Source organism: Mytilus galloprovincialis, chromosome 12, assembly GCF_965363235.1.
Source record: "Mytilus galloprovincialis chromosome 12, xbMytGall1.hap1.1, whole genome shotgun sequence".
NCBI classification, from domain to species: Eukaryota; Metazoa; Mollusca; class Bivalvia; order Mytilida; family Mytilidae; genus Mytilus; species Mytilus galloprovincialis.
The window spans coordinates 18,729,520-18,755,438 of record NC_134849.1 but is presented as its reverse complement, the minus strand read 5'-3'; the positions used below and the strand labels follow the sequence as shown (position 1 = coordinate 18,755,438).

At 30.8% G+C, this 25,919-nt stretch overlaps 1 protein-coding gene across 31 annotated transcripts in view; it reads right to left on the bottom strand.

Annotated features, from left to right (window-relative positions):
• Nucleotides 1–25,919, bottom strand: part of LOC143054256 (doublecortin domain-containing protein 2C-like) — a 113,727-nt gene that overhangs the window by 58,476 nt on the left and 29,332 nt on the right. For 27 of the 31 annotated variants that reach the window (XM_076227215.1, XM_076227209.1, XM_076227210.1 and 24 more), the window contains exons 2-3: nucleotides 17,209–17,275; nucleotides 1,624–1,706 (exon numbers count right to left, since the gene is read on the bottom strand). In XM_076227215.1, the coding sequence (XP_076083330.1) occupies nucleotides 1,624–1,706; nucleotides 17,209–17,275 (150 nt within the window). Of the gene's footprint in view, nucleotides 1–1,623; nucleotides 1,707–17,208; nucleotides 17,276–25,164; nucleotides 25,601–25,919 lie in introns of those variants that run through there. The other 4 variants (XM_076227187.1, XM_076227193.1, XM_076227192.1 and 1 more) reach the window with 3 other exon arrangements.

Sequence of the window (25,919 nt, the reverse complement as noted above, 5' to 3'; positions counted from 1 at the left end):
CCAAAGAGCAGAAAACAGCCGATGGCCACTAATCAATCTTTCATACAGCGTGAAAAATCCCTAACCCAGAGGTGTGCTTCAGCTGGCCCCTAAACTAAAATTTGTACTAGTTCAGTAATAATGGACCTCATACTAAACTTCATATATAAATATATGTTTGAATATGAACAGGAAATTCTATTTAGTGACTCAAATTTTATAATTTTTCTAACTATTGAAAACATATTCAATTACCATGGTTTACCTTTAAAATATTACTACCACAATTTCAGGTTACTTTCAGCAAAATATTGGCTATTTCATAACATTCAGTTTTTATTGGACGAGAAAGGAAAATAGAAATTTTATTATCTAAGATGTTTGGTACTGTTATATATATATAAACATAACTTTCAGTCGTATAAGGGTTAAGTTTAGACAAATATCTGCAATGCATTAACACATTTAATGACTTCAAAGTGGCATGAGTTACAAATATTTTGATCCAACTTAAAAGTTTAGTAAACTTTTAGTAAACTTTTGCCTTATCATATTTTTAAATTCTAAACATTTACTGTTGATCCGTAATCTCTCCGTCATATAACTTTAACAACCTGTCATAATTGTTTTCTCTGATTTTAGAAATATCAAACCAATATATTTTTTAATGATATAAAAATGTCATATTCTTTTGTACAAATATGAGTGTTGTAAATACAAACTCAGTTGTCAAGACGATAACATAAATTACATGTTGAAATGCCATCATTATACCATCAGAAACAAGAGGTATAATCTAAAAATCCATACAAGTATGTATACTTAAAGATTTCTGGAGAATCTTATGTGGGACTTAAGGAATTTGTTTTTGATAAAATTAAGACCCTGCTGTGTAAATCATTAGAAAAGAATATTGGGTTAGGACAATAAACTTAGTAAGGTTTGTGACCTGCAAATATTTGGTTAAAACAGAGGCAGTTTTTTAAAATTCAGAATTATTTCTTGCATAGTTATTCATCAAAAACACATTTTGAAAGTAGGAGTTTTTAACGACCTTGACTGGCTAAACAGTCCTCCCATGGTTGGCTAGTAATTTCATAGGCAAAGTATCAGACTTATATTCTAAATACTAATAAACAAATAGTTTGACCCTTCCCCCTTCCAAAAAAATAAAATGCCTAAGGATCATTAAAATTTGGATATTGCTTAATCTAAATGTCTTGTGTTCAGAATTCAACCAATAATAATACTAGATTTGATGTTTTAAATACAAATTTTGAACTCTTGAGTAAATCTTGGAAGTGGTTGGTTGCTAAGATTATCCAAACTTCTTGTTTACATGCGATAACAAAGAAACAATAATACAAACATAATTTCTAAACAGGATAATTATTTATGGAGTGCTAATTATTTAATGAATTAGAAGAGGATTCTGAAGAAGTTCTGTTCTACATTAAACATTCATAGATTAATTAATTAAGAACATTTTAAATTAATGAACATTGCATGCATGTACTATTAAAATTTATTAACATTGTACATAACCAATAGGCAATAACTCCTAGCCAACTATACATGCTATGAAATAGAACTGAATACAAACCAGCTTTGGTTAATAATTTATCCAAAGTTAAATATACATACTCGATTGCTTTACCCTGAGTTGGAATTTGGGATATTTTGCCAGTAACATTCTCTAAATGTTTATTGTGGTGTGCTGGTATAAGCTGGAAAAAAAAAGAAAAAAACAACATTAAGGAAATGAAAGACAAATACTGTGTGCATGATCTTAAGCAAAATAGAGTAACAAAAGTTATATCAGTTTGAATACAGTGGATTCACTGCATGAGGACACATAGGCCCCCACACAAGCTTGCTGTTAAAATAAAATAGGACAGACAGATAGACAGAAAGACAGAAGGATGGTTGATCAAATTTATTTAAGTTACATTCTATTTGCATTTGTGTACAATCATATTGTCTACAGTTTTTGTTTCTCTAGAGACAGTTAGTTTGGTTCAAGAATTTACTACTAAATTTTTTATGTAAAAACCATAGAATATACTTGAAAAAACATGCAAGTACTTTCAAGAGGGTAGTAATGCCCTTTACCGTCAGGTGTCAAACAGTCATTTTCAGCTACTCAACAGTTAGCGTCATGTTGGTTAAATTATTACCGCGATTCATCAAACTATCCTTATAGTTATTCATCAGAGGTCTCAAATAATTATCAATACTGTCATTTTTGGGGAAAATTTAACGTGATTCGTCAAACTCTGGTCAATTTTCTTATTGTATAAAAGAAAGTGTACATTTTATCGTCATGTATCAAAACTTACTGTTAACGTCATTTGGCAAGAATTTTTACCGTGATTTGTCATTAAGGTAACCCCCTTTACCACCCTCTTTCAAATGAGAAAGTTAAATTAATTTTCAATAATTCAAAGATATTACATTGCTCCCTTCTTACAAACAGTAATGGATACTCGTAAATGTCTTTCGCATCAGATTGTTGTCAAATTTTCATCAAAGAATTTCTTTAACAAAAAACCCTAAAGGGTTTAACAATTAAATACATAGTTATAATGGACTTTAACGAACGTAAGGTGTATCACATTAAAGACAAATTTGTAACGGCTAATCTGATTATATTATTCTTTTGAACGTGTGCCAATGTTGGAGGTAGTTTGTGACAATTCAGATGGATTAACACTAACAGGTTACAAGGTTTTAATAAACCAGTTATTGCTGGTATGGAATAAATAGTTCAAATTTTCAACCTCAAACAAGTTTGCGCTCAATTTTCAATATGGACTATACATATATTAATCATTTGAGTATAAAACCAGAGTAAATCCATGAAAGTGCTGAAAGAAAACACTGGATTTTCCTTACGGATCACCCCCAGTTTTTGCTGGGGTTTGTGTTGCCTACGTAGTCTTCTATGTTGTGTCTTGTGTACTATTATTTGTCTGTTTGTCTTTTCTTCTCTTGAGCCCTGGTGTTGTCAGTTTATTTTCAATCTATGAGTTTGAATGTGACCATTTGGTTTCTTTCAACCCTCTTTTAGTATTTATATGGTTCTAATTGATAATGGGTAACATTTAAACTGTCTCACTGTTAAACATCCTATTTTTTCATATTAATTCAAAAAATGTTTATAACATTTGTTACTCAAAGGCGTGCATGTACTTTGTGTATCTTTTTTAATGCTAGTTTGGAATCATAACCCACATTAAAAAAAATCGTAAAATATTTAATTTTATTTCAAAAATAAGTTATTCTACAGTTGGTTGCAGTAACCTACTTTTTTTGTTCACCCTTCTCTGAATGCTACTGTGAAGCATGAAATAATCACATTTATTACATTCTAAATTCTAGCACAAAGACGCCAACTTTAGGTTTTTTCGATTTTGTATATTCAAGGTTGTTTAGAATATACATGTTATCTAGTACATTTTTATCGTTTTTTATATCGTATTAAGGAAATAGATTTTTTACACAATGTAAATTGACCTATTCAATATACGAGTAAGATAATACATTGATGTCAACATTGCAGTCAAAGAATTAAGAGTATTAAGGAAGATTGATTGAAGAGTTGAGTCATTGGAATTATGAAATGATCAATACCTATAAATGTCATAAATTCTAATCAGAACATACACGCTGTTCTTATAATGGAAACATACACAGGATCAATGTTAAAAATGTTCTTGAGGTTTTAAATTAAATTTTAAAAAAAATATATAGATTTCCACTCAAGCTGTCTTGTCTGTCTTATTGTCAAGTATTGCTATAATGGTAAGATATCTGGGTTTAAGTTAGAATATTGAACAAACCATTCAGACGACTCCCAAGTTTAACTATATATACTTTCAAGAAACAATTTTAATTGACATCAGAATTTACAAGTTATGATTAACTCATTGGCAGTCATAGAAAAACAAAGAAAATATAACCATGACCACAAAAAGATGAAGGAAACACCATGAAAAAGACATTCACCCATCCACAAAACACTACAAAGATAACTTAAGGTGGTACCTAACACTACAGGGAGATAACTCTGTAAAATCAGCTAAACGTTTTGATTACGTTGTGTTGTTAAGGGAAAATTAAGCTTCTCAATGATCAAAATTAGTGTCTGTCAAACAGCTATGTAACCAGTGTAATTTTTTTTTATAAAATGGTTGGTTCAGATTTTTGGAAATTTTTATATTTTTGTCATAGGGTCAAAGTTAATCATTTGTCAAAATTTTATGAAAATTAAACGAGCCAAATAAATTTTAGTGAAGGTGTTGGGTACCACCTTAAAACTGAACAAAGCAACCATCACCAACATTTTGGCAACATTATGAATGAAAGTGAGTGTCTGACATATAATTCACCTATTAGACAATTATCCAAGAACAAAAACACATAGAGGTAAACTTAAAATTCCAATAACACAATTAAATTTCATACAATATGCCCAGCTCTAAACTAATTGAACCTGACCTCTGAGTGTTTAACAGTTTAATTTTAGCGATCTCAACCCTTCTTTTATTATCGTCATCAATGGATGTTAATGTTTTTTTAACATCAAATAAAACCAAATGACTGCTGTAGTACTGTCTCCTGTCAATACTCATAAAAAACCCAATAAACTCTGTTTCTCTTTAAAGTTGATATGTTTCATTTCTATATCAGTTTCATCAATGAAAACAGTTAATAACCAGGTTGGAATAAAATTCCAGGAATTTCTTAATTGTGCAGAAAATAAAACTTTATAACTTCATGAAATCATAAAACTTTCTGCACCACGAACAAATATAATAAAACGTTTAATGAAGTTTTGGAAAACAAACAGGAAGCTTAGCCAACCATTAACCGAGAAACAATACGGGTATCATGATGGTTAAACCGTGTCTTGGGGGAAAAAAATCAATAAAAACCCAGGTAACTTTACACAACCTATTAACATCATCTGCGGGATCCTATTAAACTTGGAAGAAAATTGGCTTCAAATTAACAATCGACTTTCGCTTAACACGTTCAGCTGTAATTTGACATACCTGACAAATATTGTATAATTCGCTGATGGCCATTGATGGTAATAAACAATTAGGATAACATATAATCAATGAACATTAATCCTAATATGTCTGGACACTAATTAAATAAAGATGTGGTCATTGATTTACATAGTGAAGGACAAAATGGAGGACACCCAGGAGATTATTGACTGGATACAAAGTGAAGGACAAAATAGTAGAAACCCAGGAGATTATTGACTGGATACAAAGTGAAGGACAAAATAGTAGAAACCCAGGAGATTTTATTAATCTATCCAAAAGTACAATCAAAATTAATTTCCTCATCTATTAAAGATGGCTTTGTCAGTTTTCAATCTATGAGTTTGAATGTCCCTTTGGTAACATTCGCTCCTCTTTTAAAGACATTTTTTCTCATTTTGAGGCCTATTTAATATCTTTTTGCTCATTGTTGAAGGTAGTATTCTTGTTAACTTCTACGTCATTAATTAGGTCTTGTCTATATACAGGGCCAAAACATCGGACAACAATAATACCAATTTAAAATCTTTTAAAAACAGGAATGTATCTATAGTTTCTATTACATAGTACATGGAAGCCAAACTCCCACTGTCATTTTTTCAATGTTCAGTGGACCATAATTTGAGTCAAATCTCTAATTTTGCATTAAAAGTATAAGGTCATCTCATATGGAACATGTGTTCTACGTTTCTAGTTGATTGGACTTCAACTTCATTAAAACTTACTTGACCAAAAACTTGAAGCAGGACTCTGACAGATGGACAGATGAATTGATGGATGGAAGACCAAACAGATGCACAGACCAACAAAAATGAAATGCCCCAAAATGGGACATAAAAAACATTTTTGTAACAGGAATGACACAACAATAATTCTTAAATACTTATTGGTCTAACGGTATCTATAAACATGTATTAGCAATACTTTAACAAATACTTCAAACAAAAGTAACAGCTAAGCCAACATTCTTTACTTTTGAAAAATCAAAATCTTTAAAATCTTTGTGTGTAAATTTCCTACTTATAAGGTCCTTAATGTATGTCCAGGGTTGGATTTAATTGAAAACTGCAATTGTATCGCATGTCAATTAGAAATAGTCCTTTCCTTTTGAAAACGATTTACTTTGACAACATTCGACTTGAATTAATTCAAACCTAGTAAGGTGAAGTTGTATTTCTCGTCAAACAATTTAATTTAATAAACAACTTAGACTTGTTCAAATTTTAAAACTTTATTGAATACCATAAAAGTGTTAAATGATCAGAGACCTTGTTTTTATACTATCTAAATTCAATTTCTAAGTGTCAGTTGACAGATAAAATGAAGTTATTTAAGCATAAACTTTAATGTGAAAATACTTTATTTAAATTTTAAATCAAACATTGAAAAATAAAAATTTGGTAAAAATTAAAATTTGTAACATTGACAAATGTAATCTTTGTTGTGAAAATATCTTTTTTTCCTTAACTCCATAATGACGCTTTTTGACGCCACCCCCTTTACTCCATAATGACGCCTTTTGACGCCTGTGTAGTGCCTCAGTTAAAATGTCTTGCCTAAGACAAATGAGAATCAGACTTAATAAAAGTTATATCGAATATAAACAGGTTATTCATGAGAATATCTGACTAGAATTTCATTGATGAAATATTCGTTTTAACAATGCATTTTAATACTTTAAACCTGATGATTTTTTTTTATTGAAAAAAATCCTATGCGAATCAAGTATGTTAAAAAATAATTTCCATGGAGTAAAGGGTTAAATCTCACATTGTAGAATAAATTTATGGAAAAAACAAGAGGCTGTCACAACGACAGCAAACCGGATTTATTAACATTTATTTGTGTCCTGGCAATATCACAAGAACCATTACTGATGAATGGTGAAAGTGAAAATCGTCAATATCAAATTTGACCTCCATTTTGTCATCAGTATCAACATATTAAAATTTGAAAAGCTTAGATTGAATGGTTCATGAGTAAATGCAACAACCTTAACAACATAACTCCTGAACGGTAAAAGTCAAAATCGTCATTATTGAACTTGACCTCTATTTTGTCATCAGTAACAACATATTAAAATTTCAAAAGATTTGGTTGAATGGTTCATGAGAAAATGCACGGACATGACGGGAAAAACCATTTTTCAATCTTTCAAGAACCATAACTCCTGAACGGGAAAAGTCAAAATCGTCATTATTGAACTTGACCTCCATTTTGTCATCAGTAACAGCATATTAAAATTTGGGAAGCTTTGGTAGAACAGTTCATGCATAAATGCACAGACACGACTGGAAACTCCATTTTTCAATCTTTCAAGAACCATAACTCCTGAACGGTAAAAGCCAAATTCGTCATTATTGAACTTGACCTCCATTCTTTCATTAGTAACAACATATTAAAATTTGGGAAGCTTTGGTAGAACAGTTCATGCGTAAATGCACGGACAACTCCATTTTTCAATCTTTCAAGAACCATAACTCCTGAACGGTATAGCCATTATTGAACTTGACCTTCGTATAGTTGTCAGTAATAACATATTAAAATTTTAAAAGCTTTGGTTGAACGGTTCATGAGTTAATGCACGGACAACATTTGATTGCCGCCCGCCCGCCCGCCGTACATCCCCAAATCAATAACCGACATTTTTGTCACAAAAATCCGGTTAAAAAACTATAATTAGTACAATAATTTATGGTAAAAAAACTAAAATTAGAAAAATTTTCAAATTGCATAACCTTTTAAAGCTATCATTATAATTAAACCTGCCAGTGGAACGACATCAAAATTACTAGAAAGAGGTGTGTCACTTGTGCTTTAATGAGTTTATTAATACTTAAAACAAATTTCTTTTGATCTCCGTGATCACTATAACTTACACCATTTTCTAAAGATCCAATAATTTAAGTTCTACTAAACAAACCAAATTCATCAAGCCTATCATTTTTATATCCTTACCTATAGTAACTGGTTGTTGATTGCACTTTGATGCAGGTGCAATAAGTGCAAAAATTAATTTCAAGAAACACCTTTTATTTCATTACATGAATGTTTTAATAGAATCTTTAATTTTAATTGGCTGGCAGACAACAATAAAGAGGCATTCCACAATTATATTTTATTTCCCCATAAAATGCAACATTGGTTTACATTTGTAAAATCATGGTTTCTATGTTGTGATGCCACACTATTGTTTCAGATAAGGGAGAAGGTTGGTACCTATTTAAATATTTAAACCCATTTGTTTGCACCTGTCCTAATACAGGATTCAGGAACCTGCTGTTCGGATGTTGTTGTTTGCTGATGTGGTTCCTGAAGTGTTTCTCTAATAATATTATTGTTTTTATAGATTAGACTGTTGGTTTTCCTCTTTATAGTCTACTGTTCGGTGTGAGCCAAAGCTCTATGTTGAAGACTGTAATTTGACCTATAATGGTTTACTTTTATAAATTGTGACTTGGATGGAGAGTTGTCTCATTGGCACTAATAGTAATACCACATCTACTTATATCAAATTAAAGACTATGATAGCATCTAATGCACATTTTAGATGTCTTTTGTGTGCTATGGTTGCTGTGTGATGGATATCAATATTTTCACAACACCTGGATTTTATTCATATAGATCTAGATTCCGACCCTTTGATGATCAAAATGTAACATTCTTAAATTTTCTCTGGAAACATCTAGATTTTTTTCCCAGTTGAAAATCAAGATCAAAAGGGTTAATTAAGTTATGATATATCCCTTTTAATTTTTTTACCATTTGTTTGTCTTTTATGGTTGTTAAGACTCCAAAACCCCTCAAGTTTGTTTGTTTTGAACATGGAATGTCAAATTTACCCCACTTTTCAATATGTAAATATACTTTACACTCGAGTATGGCACACCAAGCTAGAATTGAAAGATAATTTATTATCTTTCCTGATATATACAGTAATAACTTAATTCGTAAGTAAAGCACTTCAATTACAATAAAGAATATTGCAAGTACATGTCGACGACTGTGTACATTGTACGATTGTACTCGAACAATCTGAGACGGCGGGGGTTACAATAGGAACAAAAATAAATTGATGAGGTCGTGCCCTTGTGCATTTTGCTAAGGATTTTATAACAGTAAAGGGATACCTATGTAAATATTTTGCTAGAGAATTTTTAACGCAACAACAATACCTATACGTAAACCAAACTTATTAGAGGACAGACAGTGGAATTTCATATCAATTTCAACTTTGAACCATGCAAACAAAAGCAAGTCCAAAGTGGTTTGGTGTTTACAGGTTTCACTGTTTGTAAAGTGAATTTGACCAACTTTTGTCAATATGTGTTGAGCCAAGATTTTAAGTTGTAATGAAAGTTAGATTTAAAGGCTTAGTCCCAAGACTTTTGTGAATCCAACAGGATTTTTATGTTAAGTTGTGATAAGTGAATCAAGACATAGAATTTATATGAAATTCCTGTGTTCTCAAGATTGGATTTTATAGTAAAAATGTAATTACTAGGTTAAACAAGCAAGTATAAATTTTAAAATCCTGATACTGTTTACAAAAAGAAAGTAAAATCACAAAAAAACTCCAAAGAAAATTCGAAACGGAAAATCCTTTATCGAATGGCAAAATCAAAAGCTCAAACACATCAAACAAAGAGACCACAACTGTAAATATTGTCAAACTTTTTTCACCAGCTTGAAAACAAAAATTGTCAGATAGCCCACAACAAAATTTAGATAGAGGTAATTTATTCAAGACATTGCCTACTTCTAATTCTACAGATCATGCAACATCATCTTTTCATCACCCAAATTTAATGTGAGTATTATATAAAGTGACCACATTACTCCAAAAAAAAAAAGAAAGTGTTCCATATACACGGATGCCCAATCCGCACTATTCTTTCTATGATCAGTGGACCTGAAATTGGGGTAAAATCTGTAATTTGGCATTAAAATTAAAGATCATATCATAGGGAACATGTGTACTAAGTTTCAAGTTGATCAGACTTCAACTTCATCAAAAAATACCTCGACCAAAAACTTTAACTTGAAGCTGTAGACGAGCGAACGTATGCAGATCAGAAAACATAATGCCCATAAATGGGGCTTAAAAAAGAAAAAAACATTGGACCATACATAACCAAGGTAGCAGCAAACAAGTCAAATAGCAGATAACATTGTGGTCAAAAGAAAAAAGACAACAACATTCCACACAACACTACAAGAAAAATTAAAAAGTTAAATTGCTATGTAAATACTGTTACATTGGTTTAAATTCTGACAACAGTCAAACATTTAACATAATATGACTTAACTTTGAAGGATCACAATCCACAATAATGTGCAATTTATAAAGTTATGAGTATGCATTTTAAGAATCTCTATGGCTTTGTTTGAGATTAATATTTAGACCAAGAATTTTTACTTAAGAAAATCTCATTGTTTTACTGTTTGTCAAACAAACGATTGTCAAACATGTCTATTACATAAAATAGAAATTCTAAATGACAAAACCCACTGACAAAATCTATGGCAGACAATATTACCTCTGGTAGCTAATACTGAATTACACGTTGCAAATATAATTCATGTTACTATATATCTTACACTGTTATACACTTTAAGGTTGTCAAGGTCTATATAGAAACGCTGCCACCTAGAGGGGGTCACCCTAATAGCACACGCTTCGTAGATATATAAATTTATTTTTATTAAAAATGTGATCAAATGATAAATTACACTTGTATTACTTTTAAAATGTCAACTGTATGCAAGGAAAATTGTCTTAACTGTCACCTTAAGGCTCTTATTATATTTAAAGTTCGGTTATTTGAAAGAGATATTCAACCATGTACGTGATGAAACGGGTTTGAAAAGTACATAAATATAAAAAAAGATTAGCTTTTATTGTGATGAAATTTCTTCTTCACTAATGGGTATATTTTTGCATTTCAATTATAAAGTGAAAATAAAGGACACATTTCAGTAGAAAGGATATGCACTTACACGAACACTTATGTGTATCTATAGAATATACTAAGCTCTAATATGTCCCAAGTCTATAAAAGTCAGGATTAAATTTGATTTATTAGAAATGATCAAAGTTTGTACTAATATTTAATCCACCATTTTCTACATAAGAAAATGCCTGTACCAAGTCAGGAATATGACAGTTGTTTTCCATACGTTTGATGTGTTTGAACTTTTGATTTGCCATTTGATTTGGGACTTTACTTTTTGAATTTTCCTCAGAGTTCAGTATTCAATAAGTCATGCTCTAAATCGTCCCAAGTCTATAAAAGTTTGTGATCCAATTCAGTAAAATGATCTAAGATCTACAAATTTCAAACCTATTTCTCAAAATAACAAAAAAAAAAACTAAGATACTACATGTATTGACAAAGGTTCTGAATAGTGACAGGTCTATCTTTACATTGTTTTATACATTTGTAATCTCAATTTTTTTTTTTGATCAATAAATTTGAGAAATAAAAGTTAATGTGTCAAGGAGACCAACAATCCACCTAAAGAACAGAAAAAGACCAAGGCCACCAATGGGTCATTCAATACACAATAAATTCAGTCATATATCTATAAATGTCCATTTTGTCTATAATCATAGTTAATTAAGGACAGTTAGTGAAAGTGTTTACATAATTATGCATATATGAGACCAAAGTCTGATTTTCTATTATAACTATTTTTATCTTTAATTTACATCTTTTGATAACTACAAAAAAACTTAAATAACTTGAATTAAATGAATTAAAAAATTACAAATATCTTTTTTTTTAATCTTGCACTGAAGTACAACCCAAATTTTGACATTGTATCTAAAAGGTTTTGATCCCACGTTGCTATTTAAATGTCTAAATAATGTCAAATATTATATTTTCTTTAGAAAAAAATGTATACATTTCAATCACTGGACAAAACTTTATAGTGACAAAATAATTACTTATCATTTTATCAAATATATACTTTTAAAGTTCTTTTAATTATAATAAAAATTGATCAGCACAATGTGGTCGTAATAAACACCATTGAAATATTGCTAACATAATTGTTGACAACGAGATTTCATTTAAACTTTAACACTTGAACAGCCAGGTGAAAGAAAACAGATATTAACATTGCATTTGAACCACCCTGAATAAACTAAAATTTCTATTAATTTCTAATTGAAACGGACACATTCTTGATGCTTATTGTACGCCATGTCAACTGGTTTGAGAAGTTATTTATGATTAAATAAAGGCAACAGTAGTATACCGCTGTTCAAAACTAAAAAATCCATGGACAAAACACAAAATCAGGGTAATAAACTAAAACTGAGGGAAACGCATTAAATATAAGAGGAGAACAACGACACAACATTTAAAAATGTAACACACACAGAAACGGACTAAGCATTAGACAAAATCTGATGAGAATAACAAATATAACATCAAAGAGGGGGATAGGACCTTTATCGGGACTCTGGGATCGGCTGTTTTTAAGCTCGGGATTTCAGGATTGACCCTTTCGGGATCCAGGAATTCTTTTTTTCGGATTTCGGGATGCCGGGATTTACTTTAATTAATTTCGGGACTTCGGGATTTAGTGTTTTTAAGCCCGGGATTTTGGGATCAGGACCCCTCCTATCCCCCCTCATCAAAACCAAATACTTTAAAACTATATAAATCCATGATCTTGATATATGTCAGTTTGTAATAACTGATATTTAGACTTTGTTTAGTAATGAACTATATATACATGTATATAAATACATCTCTAAGCCATCAATGATCAATTTCTTTGAAATAATAGATGAAGTGTTGACCAGTGTAATGAGACAGCATGAGTCCAACAAAAAAATTATTATAATGCTGACATGTGCCCACAATATATATGGCAAAATAAAAAAAATGTCTGTTCCTGTTTTTTGTTCAGACTTATAGAGAGTGCCAACATATGTCAATCTCAACATGAATTTGATCTGATATAGACAAAATTTCAGGAAAACGAACATTATTATTATAACCTAAAGACAAGATCGAACCTTTGGGTTACATGCATCTTGATCATTTACAGGAGGGCAATGTACATGTGGCAAGGTGAAATTAGTTTTTGGAACACTCTATCCCCCTTTTTTTTTACTACAAAAACATGTTTTCAAAATGTTATTGCATGACATTATTGCAACTATTTTTTGTGCAAATTTATTATCCTTGGATTAATCCCGAACATTTTTCCTTCAATATCAAATAGGGAAGTAGAAAGAATACACTATACATTTGTGTTTACTTAAACTTAAAATTAAAAATTATTTCAAATTCAATTTTATATATTTGACAACCCAAGAAATCCATCCAACCTTAAATAATAAGTATCTTACAAACTAAAATAATCTAAAAATTCAATTACGTAATTTTATAGAGTGTTAAGAATAAATACCGCCTTTATACATTCTTTATATTACAATCCACAATATTAAAACATTTAAAAATATTAAATAAGCTTAGACCATCATTCCGGATGGTTAATCTTCAATACTGTATAACGAATAAAAAATATAATCGAACAATTTTTTATTATACAACTGGGTTACCAATCCAAGCAAATCAGAAATGATAGAAAAGTTGGTCTAGCGACGCGGCATTGGAATCCATTGATAATGGTATTAAAAGCCTTGTTGACAAGGTTCCTAGCGATAAGATCATTCTGAACTTCCGCTGGCTCTAATCAAGTATTGATGTCTAAGTATCTTACTTCTAGAGAATTCCAACTGGTATATAACTTTACGGTAGACAGGGTTAAATTAAATCTTCTTAATTATCGAATGATGTTAGAAACTGGGCAAAATAATGTTTGAAATTTTCAAAATTTCCTGAAAAGTGAAAATAATTGTTTGAAACACTTTTCTTTCCATGACATAACAAATAACCTTTAAATTTCAAAATATTTTCTGTTTAAAAAATAAACTTGTTATTTATAATTACTGTTAAATGAAAACAATATTTGATAATTTGTGTGCCTCTGACACGTATGCCTCCGACACGTTATTTTGGATTTAACTTCACAAGAAAAGCTTAAAAGTAACTATTTATATTTCGTTCTTATGTTGTACTGTTATACCACTGTCCCAGTTTAGGGGGAGGGTTGGGATCCCGCTAACATGTTTAACCCCATCACATTATTTACATATGTGCCTGTCCCAAGTCAGGAGCCTGTAATTCAGTGGTTGTCGTTTGCTTATGTGTTACATATTTGTTTTTCGTTCATTTTTTTATATGAATAAGGCTGTTAGTTTTCTCGTTTGAATTGTTTTACGTTGTCAGGGCCTTTTGTAGCTGACTATGCGGTGATGATAACCGTAAATGTGACATTGTTTTGTTTGCTCTGATGTGATAAATAATTAATTACTTTATGTAGATCAGTGGTTTCTTTTGACAAAGACAAACAAATTGTTCCATACTTCTCAAAATGTTATTGGTTTATTTTTTCTAAAGTCAACATATAACTGATTCTTAATTAACTTTTATAAATAGATGAAATCAATTTATGACCCACATTCAAAGTAAAAATCAATCTACTCTACAATGCTTGAATGAATTTTTCAGTTTTCTGTGAATCAAGGTTACTAATATGTTTCATAACACAAGATCAGTTATTGAACACAGTGTGGTATGAGTGCTAATGAGACAACTCTCTATCCAAGTTACAATTCATAAAAGTAAACCATTATAGGTCAAGGTATGTCCTTCAACAAGGATCCTTGTCTCCTTGTCTCACACCAAACAGCATAGTTGAGCTACATGTATACAGGGCCCAAAAAATGATGGGGTCTGAGGGGTCCTGATCTCGAAATCACAGGGTCCTGAATTTAAATAAATTTAAATCCCCACATCCCAAAATTCAAAAAAAAAGAATTCCCGGATCCCAAAAGGATAAATCCCAAGCTTAAAAACATCCGATACCCGAGTCCTCATAAAGGTTCTACCCCCCTCAAGGCTCAAAAATGCATGTTTGCAAAAAGTTGACCGATCTGTCATAGTTGTCCTTATATAACATGATCAAAAGACCCCACAAGTAGTAGAAACAAAATTGTTTTTAATTCTTTTAATTATACCTTCTAATAACAGTAGAATCCAAAATCAATTCCTTAAACTAAATAGTCATCACAGACTAATACATCATATCAACTACAAGCAGAAACAATTATATGACAATTATTTCACCATGTTACAACATTTTCCAAAGACTGTGGATTTATAATATGTGGGATACTAATTTTTGTCGGTTATACAAGTAGACGACCATGAATTAAAGCAGCAACATAAGAAGATATGACATGATTGCTTAAGACTGAGTAAGAGACAATGTCAATGATCCATTAAAGACCAAAGAACAAAGTGTGCAGCAAAATAACAATTTTCTTACGACTTATAAGCAGGATTTATAAAAACCACGAAATTAAGTGTCCAATAAATCTAGAGTGCAAATGGTTTCACCTTCATTTTATCTTAACAGATACATGAAAAATACATTAAATGCTGTTCTAGATTCTATGACAGATAAGATCACTAGTTGACATGAGTAGTCTGAAATTGAGGACAAATAAAAAAAAAGAAAAGGATACACAAACTGAGTTGTACTTCCCCTAACCCAGGCCCTTCCTCTTTCTTTTTGAGATAGACACATGAATGGGCATAGCTTACATCTTACAATGTATACGTAGGGTGAGGTTACTTATTGTAGCCTTCTAGGACAAAAGACAAATTCAACACAAGTTTGTACAGTGTATAATTAACCTGCCTAATCTGTCACCTGAGTATTCCAACATCCTTCATTTTTTTTATTTTTACCAACACATGTTCATGTTCCCAAAATATGCCTATTCTTGCAGAAAATACCTGAGTATTCCAACAACCTGCTTAATTTAACATTTTTTTCTGGTCACTTAGTGTGTTGGTTAACATACATGTAGGTTACACTGTACTGCTTCTTCCCCTGGTCTGATCCCTATTTAGTTAATACATATCCAGCAATTATGATGTCAGATGATTCAAATATCATCAATTTTTCAAGCTTTGAACAATAGTGATCAATAGTTAATTGCATGAAAATTTTTCAAAGATAATCCTGCTAATAACATATTCATAACTTTTATAAAATGCAACAATATATGAACATTGTAATTATATAATCCAAAAATAAAAAGTGTCAAAGAGAGGCATCGATATATTGGCATATGAAGCTCCAGATGATAATAGGGCATACAAGACTGACAGATCATTCCTATTCAATGCCTTATAAATTAATAATTTTATAAATGTCATGTGCTCTACCAAGGACTTGTTACTGACATCATTGTTCCCTGCAATTAAACCTTATCATTCATATCTGTAGTAGCTTAAATGATCAAAGCAGTTAATGAGGGCCACTTATAAAATTTTGCAAAAAGCAGAGAACGAAATATAGATAGAAGAGGGTACCGTTGCTCTACAGAATTTGGTAGTAGACCACCTTACTTTGAAGCAAACTAATTTTACATTGGCATGACATGCGAAAGGGTGTGCAAAGTCTGAATATTCCAGATTCTGTTATTGTAGGATAATATTTTTTTTGAAGGAATCTACATGTACAATTATCCTGTATAATTCAATTTTTAAAGTTTTTTTCTTTGGTTGATTTTCAAGTGCATTTTAACATATGTGAATATATTGATGTCAAATTATGAATTTTAAATTACACTACTTCCATTAACAATTAACAGAGGCGGATTTAGGGGGTGGGCCCAGGGGGCCCGGGCCCCCCCTTTTTGGGAAAAAATTTGGTTGCTTATATAGGGAATCACTGAAGATTGACTGGAGCGGGCCCCCTCTTAGGTCACTCAGTGGGCCCCCACTTATGAAAATTTCTGGATCCGCCACTGATTAATATTTGTCTAAAAGATTTGCAGCACATAGGAATATCATCTTAAAATCTCTGAGACAAAACTTTCTCTTCTGTTCAAGTGCATATATATGTGGCCATAGATTGATGCCTTATTATGAAATTTAAATATCACTATTTCCATATATAATTTGTCCAGATATCAAACTGCTGCACATTGTCGGAATATCCTCTTAAAAATATCTGTAAATAGTACATGTAGGTGAATGGTATATACATGTACAATTACAGGTTTACCTACCCGTTCATCTGATCTATTACTATGACGATTTCTCCGACGTGGACTGGGTGCTTCAATTTGTGTATAACTGAAAAAGACAAAAAAAAAACACTAAAAAAACTTTCCAATTAGCAGTATAGGTTTAAAGCTTTATTTGTTTCTAACCATGATCCATGAATAATGAATCAACCAGTTTAATTCAATTTACAGCCAATAGATAAAAATATCCTACACTTGTTATGATTTTTTTCAACGTACAATTTATTGACTGCAGTCGTGTAAACTCTGTGACCTTTTGCACTTTGAAGATATCAAACCAAACATTCTCTACTCAGGTTCTGCTTACAAGCCAATGCTTATAATGTGATACCAATCTAATAATTGTGAAGGTATCAGAAAATCAATGACTTTTTTCAATAAGTAATTAAAAAACCTGTAACATATTTGCAGTTGTAACTTCAATTCAAGAGGATATAGTTGTATATAATAATACATTACAACAGTGTTTTTGTATGCATTGATCGTTCCAGTTGGCTCTATGAAATTGTATCAACATATATTCTATTTTAGCGATCTCTATTAGTGACCTCAATAAAACTGGAGAATTTCAATACTTCAGCATTACAGGTGATGATGGATTAATTTCAATGAGATCGCAACTCAATGACATTAATAACCAAGACATCTATTATGCCAGAGTTCTTCATAACTTTTTCCCAGAGGCGGATTTAGGGGGAGGGAGGGCAGGGGGCACGGGCCCAACCTTTTCGGGAAAAAATTTGGTTGCTTATATAGGGAATCGCTGAACCGTGACTGGAGCGGGCCCCCACTTATGAAAATTTCTGGATCCGACAGTGTTTCCGACCTTCATCCAAGAAACTCCTACTACAGGACCTACATGTTGAAATCATTCTTTATGTGTTATCATACTGAACATGCATGAAATATTTGCCACTGGACATACTTCATCCCCTCTTTTATAATTATTATGAGTAATTAATTGTTGGTTGCTGAATGTCCAATGTTGAAAATGAACGAAGATGTCGGGTAACTATGCGGAGAAGAGAATTTTTAAGGCCATACCGGTACATTGACCTATCATTTGGTCTCTTGTGGAGAGTTGTCTCGTTGGCAATTACATCGCATCTTTTTTTTATATTAAAAAAAATCTTAATTAAAACTATGACCAGTCTCTTGGACTTCCTTTATTTAATTCTTTCTTCATGGGAAGTAATGGATTTTATAATCATGTTCATTAAATCAAGTGCTTAAAGCTTAATTATTTATACTTTACAAAAGAAAATTCAGATTAAATAACTTAATACTATTAGGTTAGGTGGGATTGGTAAAAATAATCATTTGTTTTTTCACAACAAAACAAGTCTAAGAGATAAATAACAACCTTGTAAATGCAGTTCCATTCTGTAAAATGAACTGTTTGCATATAAATATAAATATGTATATACATGTATGTGTGTGTGTTAAAGCTTCAGACCATAGGAATTGAAAAAATGCAAGTCAATGTAATGTGAAATTGAACACAATTTCAATTCAATTGCATGCATGTCAACTGAAGGTAATGAATTAAGGGGGAAGACCTTGGTTCAGGGAGATAACTCTTTAAATCAGTAAAGCGTTTGTAAAAGTCAAGTTCATCAATGTATTTTAAGCATTTACCTGAAACAGATTGCAAATAATCTATGTAACCTAGAAGCTTAGAATATGTTTTTGAAAATAGTTGACACAAACGTACTGATGATTTTAAGAGTTATTTCCCTTCACCTAGGTCTACCTCCTTAAATGACATTTTTGTCATGTAATTATAAAAGACTTTTCAATTTCTATGAAAGGTCTAAAAAAATATTTCCTGGATTCCAATAATGACAATTTTCATGAATTGTTGGAAAATCACATGTTTGCTGGGTTTTTTAAGTTGTGCCTTTTTTGTGGTTTTATAATTTGCATATGATTCATCAATGGAAATTTGATTTTAATTTAGTAAATAAATTCATGATTTTCACTAACAAGAAAATCTGACAATTGGTACCTCACAATCAATGTGCATTTTTTACTTTCTACAAGGAAAGTATTTTGAACTTTTCTTTTTTATTATGTAAATCTAAAAAAACAAATCATATTATGCTGAAGAAATTAATTGCCTAATTTACAATGTAGGATTTATGTTTTACAACAATACTTGACTTATTGATAATATTAAACAAACAGGTAAATGCAATTTGAACTAAAAAATAAGTATATTTGTACATGATGTACAAATGTAGCAATTTTACAGTATTTTTTTTAAATAACTTGTGTGCTTACATATATTGACCCTCTACTGAACTTTTTTCATTTGGTAGCAATTTTACAGTATTTTTTTTAATAACCTGTGTGTTTACATATTGACCGTCTACTGAACTTTTAATTTGGCTCAAACAATGCATATAAAATATACATGCATCTTATATATTCTAATTGAAATAATTACATGTACAAAATGTAGATTAGGACCAATCAAAAGCTTTTCTCAAACATATAACAACATATAGATTATAAGTTGAAAAACTTTACATTTATAATGAAAAATCTAGAAATTGTATTCTTTTGATAGAGTTGTCAGTTTGCAATCGTAAATCATGCAACATCTCCTCATTTTAATTTCATGGGTTGTATTATGTATAAATGTGTATATAACCTCCAAGATTATAAAAAATAACTACATGTAACTAAAATTGTTAAAAACATATTGAGCAGTCCAAATCTACCTGTATTTATCAACATTACATATACATGTATAATGTGTAAAAATATCAGATGGCTTGATACATTTTGTATGAGTTGTCAATTAGCCAGCCAAAAGTATTTTTAATAAAATAAAGAGATGTGGTATGAATGCCAATATGACAACTTTCCACCAAAGACCACATGACGTACATGTATATGTTAAGTAACTACATGTATAGTTATCTGGGCAGTTGTTGTTCAGCATCCAGCTACGCCCAAATCATAAACAATAGTTGCAAGGTTGAAGTAATAAAGGTGTTCAAATTAAAACCAGGTGCTCCGCAGGGCGCAGCTTTATACGACCGCAGAGGTCGAACCCTGAACAGTTGGGGCAAGTATGGACAAAACATTCAAGCATGATACAGCTCTGAATTTGGATTGTGATCAAATTTTTGACATTACATGGTTTTTTTTTTTACACAAAACAAATGCCAAGATTTTACAAATCAATTAAAGATTTCTTCTTCAAACTTTTTAAATCTAAAATTAAATAGTTGACACAGCATAGGTTTCTGACACAGAATGAATGTGGTCTAATGAACTTAAAAGGTTTATTTTGCCTTTGAGCAAATCACTATGCTGTTGAATATTAATCCTCTCAAAAAAATGTTTGAAGAAATTTTCTTTTTATTTATGAAATCTGAAATGAGAAAAATTTACCCCCCCCCCTTTTTTTTCACATCCCCGTTTCCCTTTTTCAAAACTGATATCAATTCAAATTACTAATGGAGTTTGCAACAATAACTACTCATTTAAATACATCATAAAATATTAAGATGTAAAAAAACTGCTTGTTATCACTGAATGGTAAAGATTATTTAAATTTATCAGTTGGTAGTAAAAAGTGTATATACATTGTATATTGTATATAACAAAGATTTAAGTTGATTCTGGACAAAGAAAGATAACTCCAATTAAAAAAAAATCTTGCTATTGCACAAATAGGATATTTCTTGCTTACTATTCTGGACAAAGAAAGATAACTCTATTTAAAAAAAAAATTGCTATTTCACAATATTGTGCAATTAGATATTTCTTGCCATTGCACAATACTGTGCAATTGAAAAGACTTGCTATTGCACAATACTTAATATAATAATTTTAGATCCTGATTTGGACCAACTTGAAAACTGGGCCCATAATCAAAAATCTAAGTACATGTTTAGATTCAGCATATCAAAGAGGCCCAAGAATTCAATTTTTGTTAAAATCAAACTTAGTTTAATTTTGGACCCTTTGGACTTTAATGTAGAATTTGAAATTTGAAAACAGGACCAAAAATGAAGAATCTACATACACAGTTAGATTTGGCATATCAAAGAACCCCAAGGATTCAATTTTTGATGAAATCAAACAAAGTTTAATTTTGGACCCTTTGGACCTTAATGTAGACTAATTTGAAAACTGGACCAAAAAAACTTCAATAATCAAGAATCTAAGTACATTTTTAGATTCAACATATCAAAGAACCCAACCGATTCATTTTTTGTCAAAATCAAACTAAGTTTAATTTTGGACCCTTTGGACCTTAATGTAGACCAATTTGAAAACGGGACCAAAAGTTGAGAATCTACATATACAGTTAGATTCGGCATATCAAAGAACCCCAATTATTCAATTTTGATGAAATCAAACAAAGTTTAATTTTGGACCCTTTGGGCCCCTTTTTCCTAAACTGTTGGGACCAAAACTCCCAAAATCAATACCAACCTTCCTTTTATGGTCATAAGCCTTGTGTTTAAATTTCATAGATTTGTATTTACTTATACTAACATTATAGTGCGAAAACCAAGAAAAATGCTTATTTGGGTCCCTTTTTGGCCCCTAATTCCTAATCTGTTGGGTCCTAAACTCCCAAAATAAATACCAACCTTCCTTTTGTGGTCATAAACATTGTGTTTAAATTTCATAGATTTCCATTTACTTAACCTAAGGTTATTGTGCAAAAACCAAGAAAAATGCTTATTTGGGCCCTTTATTGGCCCCTTATTCCTAAACTATTGAAACCAAAACTCCCAAAATCAATCCCAATCTTTCTTTTGTGGTCATAAACCTTGTGTCAAAATTTCATAGATTTCTATTAACTTAAACTAAAGTTATGGTGCGAAAACCAAGAAAATGCTTATTTGGGCCCTTTTTGGCCCCTTATTCCTAAAATATTGGGACCAAAACTCCCAAAATCAATACCAACCTTCCTTTTATGGTCATAAACCTTGTGTTAAAATTTCATAGATTTCTATTCACTTTTACTAAAGTTAGAGTGCGAAAACTAAAAGTATTCGGACGCCGGACGACGACGACGACGACGACGACGACGACGACGCAGACGCCAACGTGATAGCAATATACGACGAAAATTTTTTCAAAATTTGCGGTCGTATAAAAATGTAAAACAATTCAAATTTGAAACCAATGGCCTGATTTACATGATTTATGCCCGTTGACAACAAACATTAAAATATAATTACACTGTACATACATGTACATGTAGTATGATATTTTATAGATCTGTCAATGAAAATCTATTTTTTGACCAATATAAACCCTCCAAATACACCTCAAAACTAAAAACAGACTTATTATTTTGACAATTTATACTCATTCCTCATTTTCCCCCTGAAATACCATTGAATACATGACATAACTTAAATGCTTATTGAAAATATTAACAATGTGGGTAAAAAAAATTTTTTTGTTGCCAAAAAGCATTTTTTTGAAAAGGAAATTGAATTGTGTACTGACATACATGTAGATGCATGTACAAAATGTACACTAAAACATGTTGTATATTTTTTTGTACCTACAAGGACAAGTATTGATAAATGTATTGAAACCAAAATACATGTAAGTAAACAAAGCAAGAATGAATGTATTAATTTTTGTCAATATTGAACGGTCATTAAATTTTCATAACTGTTTATCTTAATAATTTATCTCGAACAAAGTGACATAACGTTTATATAATGTGTCAGATCCATTTAATATGCATGAAGTGTTTCAAAGGATGTCATCACCTTGCAATTGGAAATTGGAATTTTTAAGATAAATTATGAAGCCATTGTGTTTTAGTGTACACAGTTAAAGAGTACATGTATGTGTTGGTAGATTACCAACGTTATTGATCTTAATTGATCAATGGTGAACTTTTAATACCCTTATTCAAACTTTCGTGCGATTTCTGATTTCCTTATCTTCTTATACAAGTATATGTACATGTTTACATGTATACAGTATAACATGTAAACTAAAATGTTCAAACTTGAACTTTTCGTTTCTGAATCGCAAAACTTATTTCTTAGAAGTTGAAAGTTTGAAGAGGACCCTTTAATATGTTGACACAGAATGGAATTTGATTCATGCATTTTTTTAAAATGGTTCTTTATAAGAGAAAAAAGATTATTTCAGAAAGGATCACTATATATTTATCATAAATCTACATTTGTTTGTACAAACATGTACAAATTAATGTACAATGTAGATTTTTGTACATGTATGACATTTTTGTTAAATATAGTATTAAATGATTAAAATTAAGATTTAGATTATCATTATTACAATACATGTACATTGTAAGAGCTAATCCTCAAGTAATAATGGTACACAATTAACTTTAATTTCAATTCAAAATTCTTTTTAAATTTAAATGTACAGTAAAATGAAGTTGATTTGTTAGCAAAATATTGGTGTGTCTTTATGACATTTGAAAATTATAACAATATTTTCATTAAATATCAAAAATAAAGTATTTATTGTTAGCAGTTTAAGACAGAATACACCTCATTGCTATGGGAGAAAATAAATGTTTATATAATACATGTATCACTAGTGTCAGACAACTTAATAAATTTAAGGCATCCTGCTTTTGTTTGACATACATTCATGAAATTGTACATGTAAAAAAAAGTGAAACATGTACAAAAGTGTGTGAACTCGGAATAGAGAACTTTCGAGTTCCATGCATTTCCGTCAAAAACTTTGGTTTTAGTGAACGTCACTCATGCCTTTAGGTGCGTCATCAATTCTGTTTCCATGTTGAGCGAGTGGTTGAAAAACTATAAAGCTATATGCACCAATTATTTAGTAAATTAAATCCTCATAATTGACAATCTGCACTGCTGTCATTAGGGAATTGTGATTAAGTACCTACTGAACAAACTTTATTTCTAGTTTATACTGCACAATGAAATGAATGACGATCACTAAGACGCTTGATGAATATTTATAGTGCAGGGATACAGACGAGCCCCTCTATCTTGTAAATGACGTCACAAAGGCGCGTATAATAGACAAGTTTTTTCCCGGTGATGGATGAACTTGAAAGTGGTCTATTCAAACTGAGACTTGTCTGACGGAAAACATGATACAGTAGTTTATCAAAAAAGAAATAAAATGTTGCACAAATAGTTTCATCTGTTCATTGATAGTAATTATTTAAAGTCTGTTAATTTTATAGTCAAACTTAACATGCTGAAAGGATATATAAAACAATCATACATTGCATAGTTTAAAAAAAGGTCCATTTTTGTTTTGAATTTATTCAAATTTAAATTTATTGACAATCTACTTAAATAAACATTGTACATGATGTCAGTGCTGTTGCAAATTATTTATTAACATATTTCATTTTTTTACTAATTTCCCTTGATTTTGAATCCTAACTACCAATACACATGATACACCTGCTTGCTATTTGTCTGCTATTACTGGACATCCCACAGGTTCCAGTAAAAAATTGACGTCATAATACAAAATATCTAACGCCGTTGGTTGATGTCAATAGTTCAAGAGGGACAGATTCTCTGGTCCGCCAGGAATAGCAATAATGTGTATAGTAAACAGAAGTATCCTCCAAACAGAAATTAAATATCTAGGGTTTTATTGTTTTAAGTTAGATGAATATCAAAACTGTCTCTACATATAAAAAAAAATTAACCAAGTGTATCTGTATTTTAGTGATTAGAACTATAAAAATTAGAGCAAGACAGAGGAAGCATTACAACTATCAGTATCAAGGGGTGGGGGTTATGAACCACAAAATGTACGCAAAACAAAAACTAAATTGACTTTAGAAAAGGGGTTTTCAATATGAGGATTATGATGTCAACCTAAAAAAGCTTGAATATCTGATTAATAATATACTATATTACACATACAAATTGTACTTTAAGTTTGGAAATATTAAATAAATCTTACACTACTGATTTATCAAAGGTTTCTGCTCCTGCGGCAACGTAAAGTTTACCGTCCTCAATATCTGCTAAATCACGAATACGATGTCCATGTGTAGGTGTAACTAATTTCCTTACCGCACCATTTCTTAATTTTAAATCATTAGTTAATCCGTTTAAAAATGCATCGAAAGAACGTATTCTCCGACTATCTAAAGTCACAGTTTTTCCAAAGTAATGAGGATCTCCGTTTCTAAATATTTTGCATTTCTTGGCCACTTGTAATGCCCTAGTCTCAATGGGTGGAAGGGGTGATAAATGTGACATTGTTATATCCTTTGCGTTACTGTACACTTATTTAAATAAACTCTATGTCAATCGTTTCTTGCTTAAGATTGCTTTCTTCTTCTCATGTTGTGATGTTAACCGCCAAACACCGGAAGTAGGGTTTATGGGATAGATTGTTTATAGTCAACGGCCCGCCTTTGACCTCACAGCCTTAGCAACCACGTGGCTATTGTAAACACTTATCTTTTCAGGCTCGCACTACTTAAATGTAATTAGTTTAAATTGAGATCGATTTAAAATCCATTCTTGATTTGCACGGAATTTATGAAACAAATAACAATAGAATTACAGTGATAATCACACATTAATTCGTGTAATATTATGTTTTTCATACAAAAATAATCTTTCACAAAAATTTAGCTGAATTATCTTATTTTTGGTGTTATGTTTTAGAAATAAAAATGAGATAAGATCACCTGAAATAACAGTGTT